The sequence below is a fragment of the Myotis yumanensis genome, unplaced genomic scaffold (assembly GCF_028538775.1).
Source record: "Myotis yumanensis isolate MYYU_CA2020_CCGP unplaced genomic scaffold, mMyoYum1.0.hap1 SCAF_14, whole genome shotgun sequence".
Lineage (NCBI taxonomy): Eukaryota > Metazoa > Chordata > Mammalia > Chiroptera > Vespertilionidae > Myotis > Myotis yumanensis.
In genome coordinates this window covers 1,112,761-1,130,560 of record NW_027223765.1, presented here as the reverse complement: position 1 = coordinate 1,130,560, position 17,800 = coordinate 1,112,761, and the positions used below count along the sequence as shown (strand labels likewise).

At 69.7% G+C, this 17,800-nt stretch overlaps 1 protein-coding gene across 1 annotated transcript in view; it reads left to right on the top strand.

Annotated features, from left to right (window-relative positions):
- Positions 1–2,565: 2,565 nt before the first annotated feature.
- COL7A1 (collagen type VII alpha 1 chain) overlaps positions 2,566–17,800 on the top strand; it is a 30,628-nt gene continuing 15,393 nt past the window's right edge. Inside the window, 62 exon segments of the mRNA XM_070391208.1 lie at positions 2,566–2,650; positions 3,118–3,298; positions 3,737–3,896; positions 4,014–4,107; positions 4,195–4,356; positions 4,499–4,662; positions 4,740–4,869; positions 4,963–5,079; positions 5,173–5,319; positions 5,401–5,447; positions 5,449–5,518; positions 5,590–5,739; positions 5,819–5,947; positions 6,601–6,744; positions 6,830–6,955; positions 7,053–7,073; positions 7,076–7,195; positions 7,676–7,795; positions 7,950–8,093; positions 8,304–8,429; positions 8,509–8,655; positions 8,878–9,007; positions 9,333–9,441; positions 9,443–9,473; positions 9,719–9,847; positions 9,927–10,073; positions 10,156–10,292; positions 10,535–10,661; positions 10,754–10,900; positions 10,982–11,154; positions 11,252–11,281; positions 11,363–11,389; positions 11,477–11,521; positions 11,589–11,651; positions 12,152–12,217; positions 12,311–12,337; positions 12,496–12,531; positions 12,669–12,722; positions 12,826–12,858; positions 12,860–12,904; positions 13,137–13,163; positions 13,241–13,294; positions 13,405–13,468; positions 13,556–13,614; positions 13,706–13,741; positions 13,922–13,966; positions 14,049–14,084; positions 14,411–14,455; positions 14,531–14,566; positions 14,691–14,723; positions 14,986–15,018; positions 15,122–15,166; positions 15,239–15,298; positions 15,381–15,416; positions 15,513–15,593; positions 16,249–16,284; positions 16,446–16,490; positions 16,709–16,780; positions 17,022–17,066; positions 17,303–17,329; positions 17,528–17,557; positions 17,676–17,756. Of these exon segments, the coding sequence (XP_070247309.1) occupies positions 2,566–2,650; positions 3,118–3,298; positions 3,737–3,896; positions 4,014–4,107; positions 4,195–4,356; positions 4,499–4,662; positions 4,740–4,869; positions 4,963–5,079; positions 5,173–5,319; positions 5,401–5,447; positions 5,449–5,518; positions 5,590–5,739; positions 5,819–5,947; positions 6,601–6,744; positions 6,830–6,955; positions 7,053–7,073; positions 7,076–7,195; positions 7,676–7,795; positions 7,950–8,093; positions 8,304–8,429; positions 8,509–8,655; positions 8,878–9,007; positions 9,333–9,441; positions 9,443–9,473; positions 9,719–9,847; positions 9,927–10,073; positions 10,156–10,292; positions 10,535–10,661; positions 10,754–10,900; positions 10,982–11,154; positions 11,252–11,281; positions 11,363–11,389; positions 11,477–11,521; positions 11,589–11,651; positions 12,152–12,217; positions 12,311–12,337; positions 12,496–12,531; positions 12,669–12,722; positions 12,826–12,858; positions 12,860–12,904; positions 13,137–13,163; positions 13,241–13,294; positions 13,405–13,468; positions 13,556–13,614; positions 13,706–13,741; positions 13,922–13,966; positions 14,049–14,084; positions 14,411–14,455; positions 14,531–14,566; positions 14,691–14,723; positions 14,986–15,018; positions 15,122–15,166; positions 15,239–15,298; positions 15,381–15,416; positions 15,513–15,593; positions 16,249–16,284; positions 16,446–16,490; positions 16,709–16,780; positions 17,022–17,066; positions 17,303–17,329; positions 17,528–17,557; positions 17,676–17,756 (5,166 nt within the window).

The following is a 17,800-nucleotide window of genomic DNA, read 5'->3' as shown; positions in this document are numbered from 1 at the left end:
GCTCTGGCTCTAGGCCCCTTGCCCCCATGGGCCCAGTGCAAGCAGATAGGGAAGGCCCTCTTCCTGCGGTCGGGTCCCCTGGAGCCGGGGGGTGGGGATGGGGGGTGGGTGGGGGGGGGGTGGGAGTGAGGGGCGGAGTCTCCGAGGAAGGTGTTGCTGGGAGTTGTGAGCAGGTCCTGGGTCGGGATTGCTGAGGACGGTTCAGCTCCGGCCTCACAGCAGCCAGAGCAGCCCTTGAATCCCTCCCGCTGTCGGGTGGGAAGTAACGTCAGGTCAGGTGCTTCTAAAACTCGGGCCGGGGGACTCAGATCCCCCCACGTTGGGGCCACGGGAGCAGCGAGCACTGTGAAGCCTGGCCAGCCCCTGTGCTCCCAGCAGCAGCTCACCAGGCCTCGTTGGAGCTCCTGGGGATGAACTGCTTTCTAAACCCAGGCCAGGGCCAGGAAGGACATGTCCAGGGGAGGGGCAGGGGGAGGTCAGAGCTCAGGGCCCCGCTGCCCTGATGGAGGGCACTGGCCTCGCTGTGTCCCAGGCAGGCAGGGAGGGAGGCCTGCCTGGAGGCGGCAGCCAGGGGCCCAGAGGACCACACATGTGCTCTTGAGGCTCCGAGGAGCTCCCGACACGCCCTCGGCCTCAGCCTTGCTCCTGCCGCCCAGCAGCCTCTTCAGCACCCTTTGACCCCTCACAGCAGGGGCCTGCCTTTCTTTTGGGGCCCCTTAAGGTTCTGGTGAGATTTGCCAGCTGGGCCTGTCTCCCCTAAAGGCTCACCCACACTGGTGTCCATACTGTATGTGCCAGTTCCTCCTGCTCTCCTCCACCTCTGAGCAAGGGAGGGGAGGTCTCGGGGCAGGGGCTGCCTCTAACAGGAGCATGTCTGGGCCCGGCTGGCATGGCTCAGGGGTTGAGCGGCGGCCTATGAACCAGGAGGTCACATGCCCGGGTTGCGGGCTCCATCCCCAGTGTGGGGCGTGCAGGAGGCAGCCGACCCATGATTCTCTCTCATCGTTGATGTTTCTCTTTCTCCCTCTGAAATCAATAAAAATATATTTTAAAAAAATGACAAGGCAAGACTTGTCTGGTTCTTTGCTACCCTCACCTGTAGGTCAGTTTCAAGGGGGGAGGTCCTGGCAGTTTTGGGGAAAGGTTTGGGCCCTGTGGGTCAGGTCACTGCATCCCAGGAGAGCTGGGGGTCCAGCGCTGAGGTGGCCTCTGCCTTCTGGGTGACAGGACGAGGCAGCGGGGACACAGCTGACCCCGGAGCCGCAGGCCTGGAGGGGTCCAGGGAGACAAGCCCAGCTCTCCCCTCAGCCTGTGGGCCCCACTCAGCGGGGCTGGGCATGCTGGGAGGGCTGGGTGGCCGAAGCGAGTGTGGATGTACTTCTGGGCTTCCAGAACGATCCGGGCTGGCAGGGAAACGGAGGGGAGACTGGGGCACCCTCTGCCTCCAGTGAACATGCACGTAGTCACCTCCTCAGGACAGTGGCCCTGACCAGTCACAGAAGCCAGTGCGGGGAGACAAGTGGGAGGTTCGGGGGAGGGTGGGCAGGCAGGGGTGCTTAGGAAGGGGGAGCGATGGATGGATGGGTGGACGCGAGGGCTGGAGGGGAGCCCAGGTGACCTCGGCCTGGGGGGACGGTGGGAGGAAGCCGGCTTCCAGGTGTCAGGCCAGGAGGAGGCGGTAGGCGGGGGTCTGGCCTGAGGCAGGACGGGCGCACAGGCAGGAGGGTGCATTCCTGAGGAAGGAGCTGTCCCTGTGGGTGGTCCCTGCAGGCACAGCTGGATGGCATCTGTCTGGGCCGGTGCCGGCATCACGGGGACGCGGGGGCCGGGGACGGACACGTATGCAGAAGCTGACCGATCCTCTCCTGCCCCCCCCCCATCCCCCCCCCCCCACACACACACACGGGGGAGGGCGTGCCCTGGGCGCAGTGTGCTGTGTTCTCCCTGGGGTCAGCTCCCAGCCCTCATTTGGGGGGCTGCTCCGTTTGTCACGGGGATGGGGTGCGGCACAGGCGGCCCGCCCCACCCCACAGGACGGAGGGGCTGAATCACGGAGCGGCCGTCTGGCCCCCGGTGGGGCGGGGGTGAGTCATTCTGCCTCCAGCCCCCAGGAGCCTGGGAACGACCCCAGTCCCCTCGCTCTCACGTGGGAGCTGCAGCCCCACCACATCGACCCCAGGGGGCCGGGGCCCCTCCGCTGTCCGTGGAGAAACTTGTGGGGATTCCCAGGAGCCTCGGGATGTGGGGCTTTAAGGGAGTCCGAGCGTCTGTCCAGGGGAGGCTGGGGGCGGCGACCGCCGGGCCGGGGGTGGAGGCGGCCCCTGGGTCCCCGCCCGCGCCCCGCCCCCCGGGATTAGGGACTTTTCTCGGCCGTGGCTGCGGGACTCGGCGGCGGCCGGCGGGGGAGCCGGCGGAGCGGAGCGGACCGGACCGGACCGGCAGGCAAGACTGGGACTGGGGTCGGGGGGGCGCGGGGCTCGGACCGCCAAGGCGGCAGAGGTGCGGACGGACGCGGGGTCCTGGCTGACCGGCCCCCCCCGCCCCCCCCCCCGCCCCGCCCGCAGGATGAGGCTGCAGCTCCTTGTGGCCGCGCTCTGCGCCGGGATCCTGGCGGGGGCGCCCCGAGCGCGGGCCCAGCCCGGGGAGCGAGGTGGGTACGACCCGGAGGGACCCAGCCTGGGCCCTGCACCCGTCCCCGCGGCCCCGCGCCGCCGCGCCCCCCGCGCCTAGGCCCCTAGGTCTCTCTGGTCTCCCCAAACCCTCCAGGACCCGCGCTGCGTCTCCCAAACCGCGCCCCAGCCTATGCACCCCACCCTGACCCCCCAGCTGCGCGCTGGCTTTCCTACCCCTGTCGCTCCTGCAGGGGCCAGCCTGGTCCCCCGTCCTGCAGGCAGCGCCCGCCCCACGTCCTCCGCGGGGAGGGAGCTCGGGCGGAGGGGATGCCGGGGGGAGGAAGGGGGTCCCGCGGGGAGGGGGCCCCGGGGGCGGGGGTCCGTCTCTGGGCTCCTCTCGGTGCAGGCGGATGGCATAGCCGATGGGGCCCCGCCCCGTCTCCCCCTCGTCCCGGGGCAGGGGAGGGGGGAGGGGCTCCGAGAAAGTCCGATGCTCCCGCCCCAGTGACCTGCACGCGCCTCTACGCCGCCGACATCGTGTTCCTGCTCGACGGCTCCTCGTCCATCGGCCGCGGCAACTTCCGCGAAGTGCGGGGCTTCCTCGAGGGGCTGGCGCTGCCCTTCGCGGGCGCGGCCGGGGCCCAGGGCGTGCGCTTCGCCGCGGTGCAGTACAGCGACGACCCGCGGTGAGGCCCGGGGCGCCCCGACCCCCAGCCGGGATCTCCCCGGAGACACCCCCAGGCCAGTGCCCCCCGAAGACCGGGCTGTGCACGGGGAGCCCAGGAGGACCCGCGGCTCGAAGCCCCTGCCGGCTGGGCTCCCCCCTTCTAACCCCCAGGCGTTCTGTCTGCACGAGCCGCCTCCCACAGCCGGGCCCCTCCTCCTGCAGTTACGTAACTGACCAGACGGCCTGTCCGGCCACTGGGAGCACCAAGGCTTGAGGCGGACACCGGGACCCCTAAAGAGTTAGCTTGGGGGTGTCAGAGGTGGAGGGAGGAACCACAGGGCCAAGAGGACCCCCAAGGGGCCCTGACACCCACCACCCTCCCCCCAGGGGCCCCTTGAGACCAGGGCGGGAAAGGGCCGGGCCCCTGATCTGTTGCCTCCCCCCCCCACACACACAGGACGGAGTTCGGCCTGGACACGCTCAGCTCGGGCAGCGAGGTGATCCGTGCCATCCGTGAGCTCAGCTACAAGGGGGGCAACACGCGCACGGGGGCTGCGATCCTCCACGTGGCCGACAGCATCTTCCTGCCCCAGCTGGCCCGGCCCGGCGTCCCCAAGGTGAGCTCCCGGGGAGATCCCGGCTGGGGGTCGGGGCGCCCGGGCCCCACCCGGCCTCCGGGCCAGCCCGGCTCAGGGTCTGCGGCCGCCCTGACTCGACCCCCGTCCCCCACGCAGGTCTGCATCCTCATCACGGACGGGAAGTCCCAGGACCTGGTGGACACAGCTGCCCAGAGGCTGAAGGGCCAGGGGGTCAAGCTGTTCGCCGTGGGTGAGTCCCGGCCGGGGTGGCAGGGCCGCCTGGGGCAGGGGCCGGTCGGGGCAGGCGGGCGGCTCAGCCCTGATGGCCTCACCCCAGGGATCAAGAACGCTGACCCGGAGGAGCTGAAGCGAGTGGCCTCCCAGCCGACCAGCGACTTCTTCTTCTTCGTCAACGACTTCAGCATCTTGAGGACGCTGCTGCCCCTCGTCTCCCGGAGGGTGTGCACGACCGCGGGCGGCGTGCCTGTGCCCCTGCCCCGTGAGTGCCTGCCCGCCGTCCGCCCCGGCCCCGCCCTGTGGCTCTGACCCCAAACCCAGGGTGCTGCCTTCTGACCCTTGACCCCAACGCCTCACCATGAGCACCACCCCCTGACCCTGCGCCTGATCCCCTGCCTTCCCAGCCGATGTCTCGCCCTCTGGCCCGCGGGACCTGGTGCTGTCCGAGCCCAGCAGCCAGTCCTTGCGGGTGCAGTGGACAGCGGCCAGCGGCCCTGTCAGCGGCTACCAGGTCCAGTACACGCCCCTGACAGGCCTGGGCCAGCCGGTGCCCAGTGAGCGGCGGGAGGTAAAGATGTCCGGAGGGGAGGGTGGAGGACTGGGGACTGGGCTGGGCAAAGTGCAGTGACCTCTGACCCCGGGCAGGTGCGCGTTCCGGCCGGCGAGACCAGCACGCGGCTGCAGGGCCTCCAGCCGCTGACCGAGTACCAAGTGACCGTGGTCGCCCTCTACGCCAACAGCATCGGGGAGGCCGTGAGCGGGACGGCGCGGACCAGTGAGCAGTTCGGCTACCCTCGGCCCCCCCCTCCTCACCCCCCACCCCAGTAACCCCACTCCTCTCCGCTAATCCTGGTGCGACCTTCCCCAGCCGCCCTGGAGGGGCCGGAGCTGACCGTCCAGAACGCCACCGCCCACAGCCTCCTGGTGGCCTGGCGGGGCGTGCCCGGGGCCACCAGCTACCGTGTGACCTGGCGGCTCCTCAGTGGTGAGTGAGGGGTGCGGGCTGAAGGGCGCCTCTGCGCCCCGACAGGATTGTAGGGGCCTGGTCAGCAACACGGACCCCTGTGTGCCCATCCAGGCGGGCCCACGCAGCAGCAGGAGCTGGGCCCGGGACAGGGGTCCGTGTTGCTTCGTGACCTGAAGCCCGGCACAGACTACCAGGTGACCGTGAGCGCCCTGCATGGCCGCCACGTGGGGCCGGCCACCTCCCTGACGGCCCGCACCGGTGAGCGGCTGGGAGCTCCCCTCAGGCCGGGCGGGGCGGCGGGCACCCAGGCGGGCCTCTGACGGCCCTGTGCCTGGGCAGGCGCTCCCGTTGAGCAGACACTGCGCCCGGTCATCCTGGGCCCCACCCTCCATCCTCCTGTCCTGGAACCTGGTCCCCGAGGCCCGCGGCTACCGGCTGGAGTGGCGGCGAGAGAGCGGTCAGTACTGAAGGGAGGGCGGGCGGCCAGGCTGGGCTTGGCTTCAGCCGGCCTGACCCCCCGTCCCGCAGGCGAGGAGGCGCCACAGAAGCTGGTGCTGCCCTCGGAGGTGACCCGCTACCAGCTGGAGGGGCTGCAGCCGGGCACGGAGTATCGCTTCACGCTCTACACGCTGCTGGAGGGCCGGGAGGTGGCCACGCCTGCCACCGTGGTCCCCACTGGTGAGGGCGCTGGGGGCCTGGACAGGCGGAGGGGCAGGGGCCGGGGCCCGGGCTGCCCTCACGCTGTGGCCTCCCACAGGGCCAGAGCGGCCGGTGGGCCCCGTGACCGACCTGCGGGCGACCGAGCTGCCGGGGCAGCGGGTGCGGCTGTCCTGGAGCCCCGTCCCCGGTGCCACCGAGTACCGCATCGCTGTGCGCGGCACCCAGGGTGAGGCGGACGCAGCAGCACACCCCCCCCCCCCCCCCCCCCCCCCCCCCCCGCACCACTGAAGCTCCAGCCCTCAGTCTTCACACCCTCACCCCGTCTCCTGCACTCCTGTCCCTCCACCTCCAGAGGCAGCGCTGGGCCCAGACCTGTCTCGGGCTCTGCTGCTCTCGACTGCTCCACCCGATCTGTCTCCACTTTCTGCCCCACTTCCTTGTCCGTGGCCGTCACCTCTCACACCTCCTAGCTCACCCCCCGCCCCGTTGGGACCACTGTCCATGCTGACCTCCATCCACGTCCCCACCCAATTCTGACCCCTGTCGCCCACATCACTACCAATGTGACCTGTCAACTCACATCGCTGTCCACTGACCCCCACCATCCTACGTCCATGTCCCTGTCACTGACCCCCGCCATCCTACGTCCATGTCCCTGTCCCCTGCCCCCCACCATCCTGTTTCTCCGTTTGTCATGGCCCTTGTCATCCCATCTCACTGTCCATCACTGGCTCCTCGTTTCTCACGTTCTCATCTCTCCCCTCCCAACCCATGGCCCATCCCTCCCTGTGTCTGTCCATCACTGACCACCGCCCTCCCCCTGTGCCTCTCCCACATCCCGGGTCTCACAGACGCCCCTGCTTCCCTCTGCTCCTTTAGGGGTGGAGAGGACCCAGGTGCTTCCTGGGAGTCAGACAACCTTTGACTTGGATGACGTCCGAGCGGGGCTGAGCTACATCGTGCGGGTGTCCGCTCGAGTGGGCGCCCGCGAGGGCAGTGCCAGCACCCTCACTGTCCGCCGGGGTGAGCGCCGAGGGAGGGTGGGGGGGGCAGCTACCTGGCTCGCTGACCCTTATCTTGACCCCTGACCTCTGTCTTTAACCCCCAGAGCAAGAAACCTCACTGGCTATCCCAGGGCTGCGGGTCGTGGCGTCGGATTTAACCCGCGTGAGGGTGGCCTGGGGACCGGTGCCTGGAGCCAGTGGCTATCGGATCAGCTGGAGGACAGACAGTGGTCCGTGGAGGCTGTGGGGGGCTGCTGAGGGGAACGCTCAGGGTGCGGGGCCGAAGTGGCAGGCAGGAGCCACGCCAACACTTCCCTCTGACCCTAGGCCCAGAGGCCAGCCGGACACTGTCCCGGATTCCACTAGCACGGACATCACGGGGCTGCGGCCTGGCACCTCCTACCGGGTGTCTGTGTCGGCCCTGCGGGGGAGAGAGGAGGGCCCTGCTTCCGTCACCATCGCTCGCACTGGTCAGACCCCGGGCCTCCCCTCTCGGGCCCCTGCTTCTCCCGGGCCCTCCAGTCTCCGCCTTCTGACTCCCACCGCCTCCTCCCTCGGAGCCTCCTCTCCCCCTCCAGTCTCCCTGGCCTCCTCCCAAGCCCCAGCCCTTTCAGAGCCTCTGCCTCTCGCCTGTGACCGCCCCCCCCCCCCCCACTATTTGCCTTCAGAGTTACACCCCTTCTTCTCCCAGGGCCACTGCCTTTCCTGCTGGACCCGGTGCTCCTCTCAGACTTACGCCTTCTCCTCTGCCAGGCCCTCCTGCCTCCAGCACCTGCAGGACCCCCCTACCTTCCCTTGTCTCTGGCACCCGCCCTCAGATCCCACTGTTCCTGTCAGTCCCCACTTTTCCCGTCATCTGACCCATTCCCTGGGCCCCCCTATCAGATACCTGCCTTCAGTCAGGCCCCCTGTACCTCCCCCTTCAGACCTTCCACTGCCTCTCCCCTCAGACCCACTGGGCCCAGTGAAGACCGTCCATGTGACTCAAGCCAGCAGCTCCTCTGTCACCATTGCCTGGAGCTCGGTTCCTGGCGCCACAGGATACAGGGTCTCCTGGCACTCAGGCTACGGTGGGGGCCAGGGGGCAGGAGGGGACCGGGGGGGTCGGGAGGGCTGTGAGGGGCAGGTCCGGCTGGAGTAGAGGCTGGGGCTTCTTAGGGGACCGGGCAGGGCGGGGGGCCAGCCTCTGGCTAGCCCTGGAGCTGCCTCCATCCTCACCCCCAGGCCCGGAGAAATCCCAGCTGGTGTCTGGGGAAGCCACGACGGCCGAGCTGGACGGGCTGGAGCCGAACACAGAGTACACAGTGCGCGTGTGGGCCCACGTGGCCGGTGTAGAGGGGACCCCCACTTCTGTGGCTGTGAGGACCGGTGAGTGGGCCCCGGCCAGCTGCCCATCGCATCTCACGGTACCGGCCCCGCTGGGCATTCCTGGCTGCTCCAGCCGACCGCCGCCTCCCGCCCAGGGACTTCTTCCCACGCCCACCTCCCCCGCTGACGGCGTGTCCGCCCACGGCGCCCTCCGCGCCGCTCCCGCTGCCCACTCAGTGGCCCTGACCCCTCCTCCCTCCTTCCCCGCAGACCCCGAGCCCGTGGGCAGCGTGTCCGAGCTGCAGATCCTCAACGCGTCCAGAGATGTCCTGCGGGTCACCTGGGTGGGCGTCCCCGGAGCCACCGCCTACAGACTGGCCTGGGGCCGCAGCGACGGTACCGCCCGCCCCGCCCTGTCCCCTGGCTGCGCCGGCCCCTGCGTCCGCCGCCCTGACTGCCGCCTGTGCCCCATCAGGTGGCCCCACGAGACAGCAGCTGCTCCCCGGAAGCGCGGACTCCGCAGAGATACGCGGGCTCGAGGGCGGAGTCAGCTACGCGGTGCGGGTCACGGCGCTGGTCGGGGACCGCGAGGGCGCCCCTGTCTCCATCGTCGTCACCACGCGTAGGCCAGGCTGCTGGGGCGGCGGGACAGGCGGCGGGACAGGCGCGAGGGGACTAGGGACCCGCAATTGGTCGGGAGCCTTGGGGGCGGGGGCCTAGGGAGGCGGGATGACGCCTGGGATAGGCAGAGGGGTCGGCTGGGGGCGGGGCGTGCTCCACGGCCGGCTGGGATTGGCGCCGGGACGCGGGGGCGGAGCCTCCTGATTCCCACGCTTCCCCGCAGCGCCCGCGGTGCCGCCCGCCCTGGAGGGCCTGCGCGTGGTGCGGAGAGGGCCGCACTCGCTGAGCCTGCGCTGGCAGCCGGTGCCCGGGGCGGACGGCTTCCGGCTGCGCTGGCGACCCGAGGGTGAGCAGTGTCCCGGGGGCGGGTAGGGCCCCTGGGGGTGGGGCTGTGGGCAGGCAGGGTCAGCGACGTGGGCAAGGCCGGCGATGGCGGTCACGGCCTGTCAGGGGCGTCTGTGGCCTCCGCGTCCATCGGGGATCGGCCGGGCAGAGCCTGTCCACTGGGCAGGGGCAGCAGGAATGGGGGAGCTGAGTCAGGAGGTGGACCTGGTGGCCTGCGAGGCTGGCGAGGTCACGGTCAGGAAGGTGGGTGCGGGCCAGCCAGGTGGCAGGTCCATTGGCGCTGGGCTGTGACACCCTCCCGCCCCTCCTCCCACGCCTGCCCCAGGCGGCCAGGACCAGTCTCGGGGTCCTGGGGCGCGAGCTCAGCGGCTATGAACTGGACGGGCTGGAGCCCGGGACCCGGTACCGCGTGTGGCTGAGTGTCCTGTGGCCTTCCGGGGAAGGGCCCCCCCATGGAGGTGACCGCGCAAACGGGTGAGCCCAGAGGGCCCGTCCTTCCCGGGTGCTCTTTTCCCCACTGACCACCCTCCTGGTTTCCTGCACCCGTGACCTTGAGTGACTTCCCCTGTAGCCCCCCTACCGCCCCTGGTGCTGGGGTGACCCCAGCATGACCTCCCGGGTCACCTCCTTCCCTAGCATGACCCTGCCCCAGGACCCCCTTGGGTCCCCCCCTGGGTGCTCAGGACAGACTCTGAGCCCGGCCCTCTCTTCCTCCTTAGAGTCACCTCGCGTCCCGGGCGCTGAGCTGCGTGTGGTGGACACTTCAGTCGACTCGGTGACCCTGGCCTGGAGCCCGGTGCCTGGAGCATCCAGCTACATCCTAGCGTGGAGGCCACTTGGGGGCCGAGGTGAGGGGAGGCCAGGGCCCGGGGGGCTGGCAGGGGGCCCCACGGGGGCTGCTGTTTAGCCGAGTGCTGTGCTCTGCAGAAGTGCCCGGGGCCTCACAGACACTGCCCCGCACCTCGAGCTCCCAGCGGGTGACAGGCTTAGAGCCTGGCATAGCCTACGTCTTCTCCCTGACGCCCGTCCAGGAGGGTGTCCAGGGTCCGCCGGCCTCGGTCACACACAGCCCAGGTATGGCGGCACCGGGGGAGGGGCCGGGGGGGTGGCCAGACGCACCGACCTCTTCAGTAACTCACCCCCGCCCCCCCTGCAGCGTGTCCCCGAGGCCTGATGGATGTGGTGTTCCTGGTACACACCACGCGGGACAGTGCCCATCGCTCAGCGGCCGTGAAGGCAGCCCTGGAGCGTCTGGTGTCCGCACTTGGGCCTCTCGGGCCACAGGCGGTCCAGGTTTGGCCCCAGAGGCAGCCCGACCCCGGCCTGTCCCGCTGCCCCCCACCCTGGGCTCCGCACCAGCTACCCTCTCCCCACCTACCGCGGGCCCAGGGTTCCTCCCAGCCCTTCCCCAGGCGCCAGGTCTGACCTGCTGCTCGGCTCCCTCTCCTGCCATCACTGCTGCCCCTACTGGTTCAGGCTGAGTCTCCCCCTCGGGGTCCGGGTCCCCTGTCCAGGCTCTGTGTCCCCTCCCCCAGGTGGGCCTCCTGTCCTACAGTCACCGGGCCTCCCCGCTGTTCCCGCTGAACGGCTCCCATGACCTCGGCGTCGTCCTGCAGAGGATCCGCGACATCCCCTACCTGGACCCCAGTGGGAACAACCTGGGTAAGGGCTGCAGTGGAGCGGGGGGGGGGGGGGTCGTGGGCTCCCCGTCGTCGGGAGCTCGGCGCCTGGGTTCTGACACGTCCTTGCTCCAGGCGCAGCCGTGGCCTCAGCCCAGAGATACCTGCTGGCACCAGATGCTCCCGGACGCCGCGGGCAGGCGCCGGGGGTGATGGTTCTGTTAGTGGACGAGCCCTTGAGAGGCGACATCTTCCACTCCATCCGTGAGGCCCAGGCCGCGGGTGAGGCGCAGGGCTGCTGGGAGGGGCACCTGGCGGGGGGCTGGCCCAGCGGGTGTCATGCAGGCTGTGGACCCTCCTTAGGGCTCCAAGTGATGGCCCTGGGCCTGGCGGGGGCTGACGTGGAGCAGCTGCGCCGCTTGGCCGCGGGCCCGGGCCCTGTGCAGACCTTCTTCGCCGTGGACGACGGGCCCAGCTTGGACCGGGCAGTCAGTGGTCTGGCGGCAGCCCTGTGCCAGGCAGCCTCTGCCCCGCAGGTTTGGAAGGGGCCTCTGGGGGGCGGGGTGTGGAGAAGAGGGGGTCCGGCGGCTCTCGGTAGAACTGCCCGGCCTTAAGGAGACCCTGTGTCCACAGCCACAGCCCTGCACGGTGCAGTGTCCGAAGGTCAGTGTCCAGGGTTGAGGGGGGCGAGGGCCATGCCTGTCGTTGGCCACTCTGACCCTTGTCCGGCGTGTCTTTCCCCAGGGCCAGAAGGGGGAGTCCGGAGAGATGGTGAGCAGCCTGGTGGGGGAGAGCATGGCTGGGGTCAGTGGGGCAGGGGAGGCAGGCAGCCGGGTCTCACTGGCCACGCCTTTCTAGGGTCTAAAAGGACGAGATGGTCCCCCCGGCCCCCCCGGCCTCCCGGTGAGTGTCCCCCGTGCGGGCCCCCTGTGCCCAGGCCGGGCAGCCTGCTCACTGCTCTCTCCTGCAGGGCAGGGTCGGCCCTCCTGGCCCCCAGGGGCCCCCGGGGAGTTCCCTGGCGAAGGGCGACAGGGTGAGTGTGGACCCGCTGAGGTTCCTGGGGGAAGAGGGACGGAAAGAGCCGTTAGAACCACAGGTGTCCCTAGGAGCCTCGCTGGGCCTGATGGCGCCCACTTCTGTGCAGTTATGAAGAGATCTGGGGGAGGAGTCTGCAGCAGAGAGGTTGTGGGGGCAGGGAGGGGGGGTTGACATCCCCTGGACCCTGGAGAGCCGGGTGGAAGTTCTAAGTCGCAGGAGCAGGAAGCCCCACTGCCAGGCCACTGCCTGGGCCCAGAGCCGGCTCCGTCCAGCTTGGAGGGGCGGCCTCTCCCCGGGCCCCACCCCCAGGGCACTCACCCTGGGCCTGCAGGGCAGGAGTCAGATAAAGAACAGTCTGGGCTCCCCCAGGGGCCCTGAGGGAGGGGGAGAGAGAAGGGGTAGGCAGGGAGGGAGGGGGGAGGGGGAGGGAGGAGGGGGGAGGGGGGAGGGGGAGGGGGAGGGTTCCTCCCAGCCCTGACCTCTTTGCCTCCTTAGGGCTCCCCTGGGGTGGAGGGGGCTCCAGGCAGCCCTGGCGGGATTCCTGGGACGCCTGGCCCGAAGGTGAGTGAGCCTTGCCCGAGGCTCAGGGTCCATGGGTCACAGGGCGGGAGGGGGTGACGTCCTGACTCCGGCCTCATTTACAGGGCTCCCCAGGGGGGTCCCGGCCTTCGTGGAGATCCGGTGAGTTTGTGGTCCCTTCTCTGCTCTCCCAGCATCTTCCCAGGGCTCTTTGTGCAGAGCGGGGACCAGGGGCGGGGGGTGGGGGGGTTGGCCCGTGGGGGCCCACCTGGGACTCACCTGAGATCAAGCATCACCCTTTGCCCCTGTTTTGTCCTCAGGGAGAAAGAGGACCTCGAGGCCCAAAGGGGGAGCCGGTAAGTGGAAGGGGAGGAGGTGGTTCCCTAAGGCCCATAAGGAATAGCGGGGGCACCTCCAGGGGCTCCCCCCCCCCCCGCAAGCCTCCTGTGCCCAGAATTGCACCCAGGATTCTGCTGCACCCTCTGTCCTGCAGGGAGAGCCCGGCCGAGTGACGGGGGGCGACGGCCCAGGCCTTCCTGGACCTCCGGTGAGCTCTAGGGCGTGCGGGGCAGTGAGGTGCGGGGTGGGGGGCACAGGAGGCGGGCGGGGGGGTCTGTGGGGTGTGCTTTATACGCTGTCTTCTCCATCAGGGCCCTCCTGGATCTCAGGGCCCATTGGGGGACCCCAGGACCTCGGGGTCCGCCAGGACCTCCTGGAACAGCTGTGAAGGTGACAGCATGACCCCCGTGGCCTCATGACTTTAATGTGATCCAGTGACCTGGTGACTCCCTTTGAACCCGACGGGTCGTTCTGAGCCCATGTGAAACCCTGGACTCCCCCCCATGGCTCCTCAGTGACCCCATGACCTTCACCGTCCAGTTGGGCCCCGTGACCCTCCTTCCTCCTGTGTCTGGGAGTGGAGGTGTGGTCCAGGGTCATGAGGTCACGATCTGTCTTCCAGGGTGACAAAGGCGACCGTGGGGAGCGGGTAAGCGAGGGACAGGGGGGCAGGGGTGGCTGGGAGCGGGTCCCCGTGACCGTCCCCTGACCTGCTGTTCTCGCCAGGGCCCCCCTGGACCAGGCGCGGGCGGCACTGCTGCCGGGGATCCCGGGCTGCCGGTGAGGCCACGCTCAGCGGTGTGGGACAGAGGGGCTGGGGGCGCTGCTGGAGCAGGGTGGGTGCTGGGCCTTACAGTTTGGGGCTCACATTTGTACTCCCTTCCTCCCAGGGTCTCCCTGGAAGCCCCGGACTCCCAGGCCCCACGGGCGCCCCTGGGGAGAAAGGAGAGAAGGTAGGACCCCTGACCTCCTTGTGCCCGGGCTGGGGCAGGGCCTGGGGGCGGGGGAGCAGGTTATGGACCCTCTGTTTCTCCTTCAGGGGGGACTGTGAGGATGGAGCCCCAGGCCTCCCAGGACCGCCCGGGCCCCCGGGTGAGCCGGTGAGTGTGGGGCATGGCCCCAGCCCCGACCCGCAGCCCTCAGCCCCTGCTCCACCCTCTGCCCGCGCCTAACCCTCTGCACCCCTCCCAGGGCCTCCGGGGACTTCCTGGAGACGTTGGCTCCCGAGTAAGTGCCCTCTTAGGATCGGTCTGGGTGAGGCTGACCCTCTGGGACCGATAGGACGGGGTGGGGGGTGGGGGGGGGTGGGGGGGGGAGGTTAGGAGGTAAGGGTTCGCTCCTGGTCAGATCGTGGTTTCAGGGTCCAGACGGGCAGACAATCAAGGCCCCTCTCCTGTCTCTCCTCAGGGCGACCGGGGGCTGCCGGGGGCTGTGGGTGAGACTGGAGAGAAGGTAAGTGCAGCCTGGGGGGCTCTCAGGGCCCTGGGGGGGTGTCTGGGGCCAGACTCGGCTCTGACCCTTTCTGTTCCGTCAGGGCCAACGTGGACCCCCTGGCCCGGTGGGACCCCAGGTGAGCCACTCGCCCCCCTGCTCGTGCCCAGTGACCTGGGCTCTGGCCCCTCCTGGTCTGACTTCTCGCCCTTGACCCACTGCCCTGCCCCCTGCCCCTCCTCACATGCGGAGGCAGTACTGACCCTCAGCCCCAGGGACCTGCTTTTAGCTCGGACCCTGCTGCACTGACCTTGGCTTCCCCTGTCCTGGCCGAGTCTGACCCCTGCAGACCTACCGCCTGGTCTGACCTGACGCCCTCCAGCCCCACCCCAGCCTCTGGCCCTGGTTTGCCATTTGCCACGACTGCCCGTCCCCACCCCGACCAGCGTTTCTCCTCGTCCCCAGGGACTGCCGGGAGTCGCCGGGCACCCGGGCGCGGAGGGCCCTGAGGTGAGTGGGACGGTGGTGGGGGCGGGGGGGGCCTCACGGGTCCCCCCTCCCTGGGCTCATGCTGTCTCTGCGCAGGGGCCACCCGGACCCACTGGCCGCCGAGGAGAGAAGGTGGGTCGTGGCTGGGGGCTGTGTCCCACCCCCGGCCCCGCAGCAGGGACCGGGCAGCGAGACACTGGGGCCTTGGCTTCCTCGGTGGGTCTGTCCCATCTCTGCCTCTGTCCCTTCTCCGCAGGGGGAGCCCGGCCGCCCCGGGGACCCTGCCTCGGTGAGTGCGGGGGGCTCCGAGCACAGGGAGGCCCTCGAGCAGGAGACTGGCCTGCCAGCCGGGGGCCCCGGGACCACGGGGGGGCTCGGGCTGACTCTCGTGCTGTGACGTGCCTCCCACCCTTGGCTGTGACCCCGTGACCTCCCAGCAGGGACTGGGAGCTCGGGCAGATGAGCTCTGGGGGCCCGGCGGGACCCCATCCCCACGCAAGGCCGCAGTCCTGCGGGGCCGGCCAGCAAGCTCTGGTGTCGTTTGTTTGCAGGGACCTGCTGGTGGGGGCGTCAAAGGAGAGAAGGTGAGTCTGGGGAGAGCGAGGGCGGAGGTCAAGGGCAGAGGTCACGGTCACAGGGGAGGTCGTGGGGGCTGCGGTGTGACTGCTGATGTCTCTGTCCCTCCAGGGAGAAGTGGGGCCCAGAGGCGCTGTGGGAGCCAAAGGGGAGCCGGTGAGTGAGGGGGTGTTGGGGGGAGGGGGGTCAAGGCTCCCCGGCCCTGACTTCTCATTCTCCCACCCCCAGGGCCCTCCTGGCTTGGCTCTTCCTGGAGACCCCGGCCCCAAGGGCGACCCTGGGAGCCGGGTGAGTAACTGTGGGGAAAGGGGGGTCAGAGGAGGGGGTGTCTGGGAGACCAGCTAAGTCCTGTGCCCCCCGTGCCCCGCAGGGCCCCATCGGCCTCACTGGCAGAGCTGGACCCCCGGTGAGTGCCTGTGACCCGGGTGAGGCCAGGGTGTTGGGGTCCCCTCTCCTCCGGGGCTGGCCGCCACATGCAGCCCCGTTCTTGCCTCCTCCTCAGGGTGATGCGGGGCCACCTGGAGAGAAGGGCGACCCTGGGCGGCCCGGCCCCCTAGGACCTGTCGGCCCCCGAGGAAGAGACGTAAGAGGGCTGTGTGGGGGTCCCGGGATGGGAGTTCCGGGATGGGGTGTCTGGCATCTCTGGGGTCCCATGGTGGGGTGACCTGGGATGGGGGTTCCAGGATGGGGGTCCCGGGATGGGGGGTCCGGCATCTCCGGGGTCCCGTGGTGGGGTGACCTGGGATGGGGGTTCCGGGATGGGGTGTCCTGGGATGGGGTGTCCTGGGATGGGGGTTCTGGGATGGGGTGTCCTAGGATGGGATGTCCTGGGATGGGGGTTCTGGGATGGGGTGTCTGGCATCTCTGGGGTCCCGTGGTGGGGTGTCCTGGGATGGGTGTTCTGGGATGGGTGTTCTGGGATGGGTGTCCTGGGATGGGGGTTCTGGGATGGGGATTCTGGGATGGGGTGTCCTGGGATGGGGGTCCCGGGATGGGGGTTCTGGGATGGGGTGTCTGGCATCTCTGGGGTCCTGTGGTGGGGTGTCCTGGGATGGGTGTCCTGGGATGGGGGTCCCGTGGTGGGGTGTCCTGGGATGGGGGTCCTGGGATGGGGGTTCCGGGATGGGGTGTCTGGCATCTCTGGGGTCCCGTGGTGGGGTGTCCTGGGATGGGGGTCCCGGAATGGGGGTTCCGGCATCTCCGGGGCCTGGGACCTGGCTGACCCCCATGTCTCACAGGGCGAAGTTGGAGAGAAAGGTGACGAGGGCCCACCGGTGAGCCCCCTGCCCTGTGGGTTCTTGCCCTTTACCCTTGAACTGTGACCCTGGGCTGGGACCTCCCCCAGGCCATCAGTCCCCCCTCCCCCAGCCTGTCCGGCCGTGCCCAGGGCCCAGGCCCCGCGCTCACCACTCCATGCGCTCTCTCTCCATCCCAGGGGGACCCAGGTTTGCCGGGAAAAGCTGGCGAGCGTGGCCTGCGGGTGAGGCTCGGCGGGGGAAGCCACGGGAGGCCTGCAGGAGGGCGAGGTGGTGGGAACCACTGGGGGGAGAGGCCGGTGAGGGGGACCCTGCAGGAGGCGGGCAGTGACGGGAAACCCTGCATGGCTTTTGGGGTGATGGGGAACCTGGGATGGTACAGGGGGACGGGGGGCCCTGCAAAATGCCGGGAGGCTTTGGCTCAGACCAGCTGCCTCCCCAGGGGCCGCCGGGAGCTCGGGGGCCTGTGGGTGAGAAGGGAGACCAGGGAGATCCTGGAGAAGATGGGCGGAACGTGAGTCCTCACCTCTGACCCCTGACCCCTGACCCCAACTTCCATCCCCAACCATCCAGTTCCCAACCCCGATCCTGCCACCCCAACCCTGAAATGCTGCCCCCTCACAAGACTCATTTCCTGCGACCCCCTCGTCACAACCCCCAAAGGTCACCAGGATCCCCTGAGTCCTTGGGGTGCTCCCAAAGCTCCCCGAAACCGCTGCGTAAACTCAGTGACCTTGACCTCTGACTTTCTGCAGGGCAGCCCCGGACCCTCTGGGCCCAAAGGGGACCGTGGGGAGCCGGTGAGTCGTACAGTGTCTGGGCTGGGGGGGGGCAGGGGGTTCTGGGGATTTCTAGTCTCGAGCTGGTCAGCGGCCACGTAAGGGTCCTGGGGTCAAGGTGGGGAGCGCTGATGGTCACTCCAGGCCTGCCTGGCCCTCTGGGGTTGGCACTGGGGGCTGCGGGGTCTCTGGGAGGGCAAACCTGGGCCAGGCCCGGGGCCTCAGGGCTCGGGGATGACCGTGACTTCCTTTCTCAGGGGCCCCCAGGACCCCCTGGACGGCTGGTAAGGGCTGAGCTCGGTCTGGTCCTCTGTGGTCCCCTCTCCGACCCGTTGGCTCCTCGCTGTGCCCCTCATCCCTTCCCCTGACTCCCACGCCCCCGTGCCCCTCGGTATCTGCATTGACCCACAGCCCCCCGGGGCCCCATCTGCCCCACCAGCCGCCTCCCTGGTTGAACACCCCTCCCTGTCGCTCCCCTGCAGGTGGACGCGGGAGTCGGAGCCAGAGAGAAGGTATCAGGGTCTGTGGGTGGAGCGAGGCTGAGCACAGGGCATCCGGGGCCCCACGACAGCCGCCCCTCGCGCGCCCGCGGCTCAGGGCCGTGCGGCCAACGGCTTGTCTCTGCCGCAGGGAGAGCCCGGGGACCGTGGACAGGAAGGACCTCCAGGGCCCAAGGGGGACCCCGGCCCCCCCGGAGCCTCCGGGGAGAGGGTGAGTGGGGCTGGGCCTGGGGAGGGGGTGAGTGGGGGGCTGGG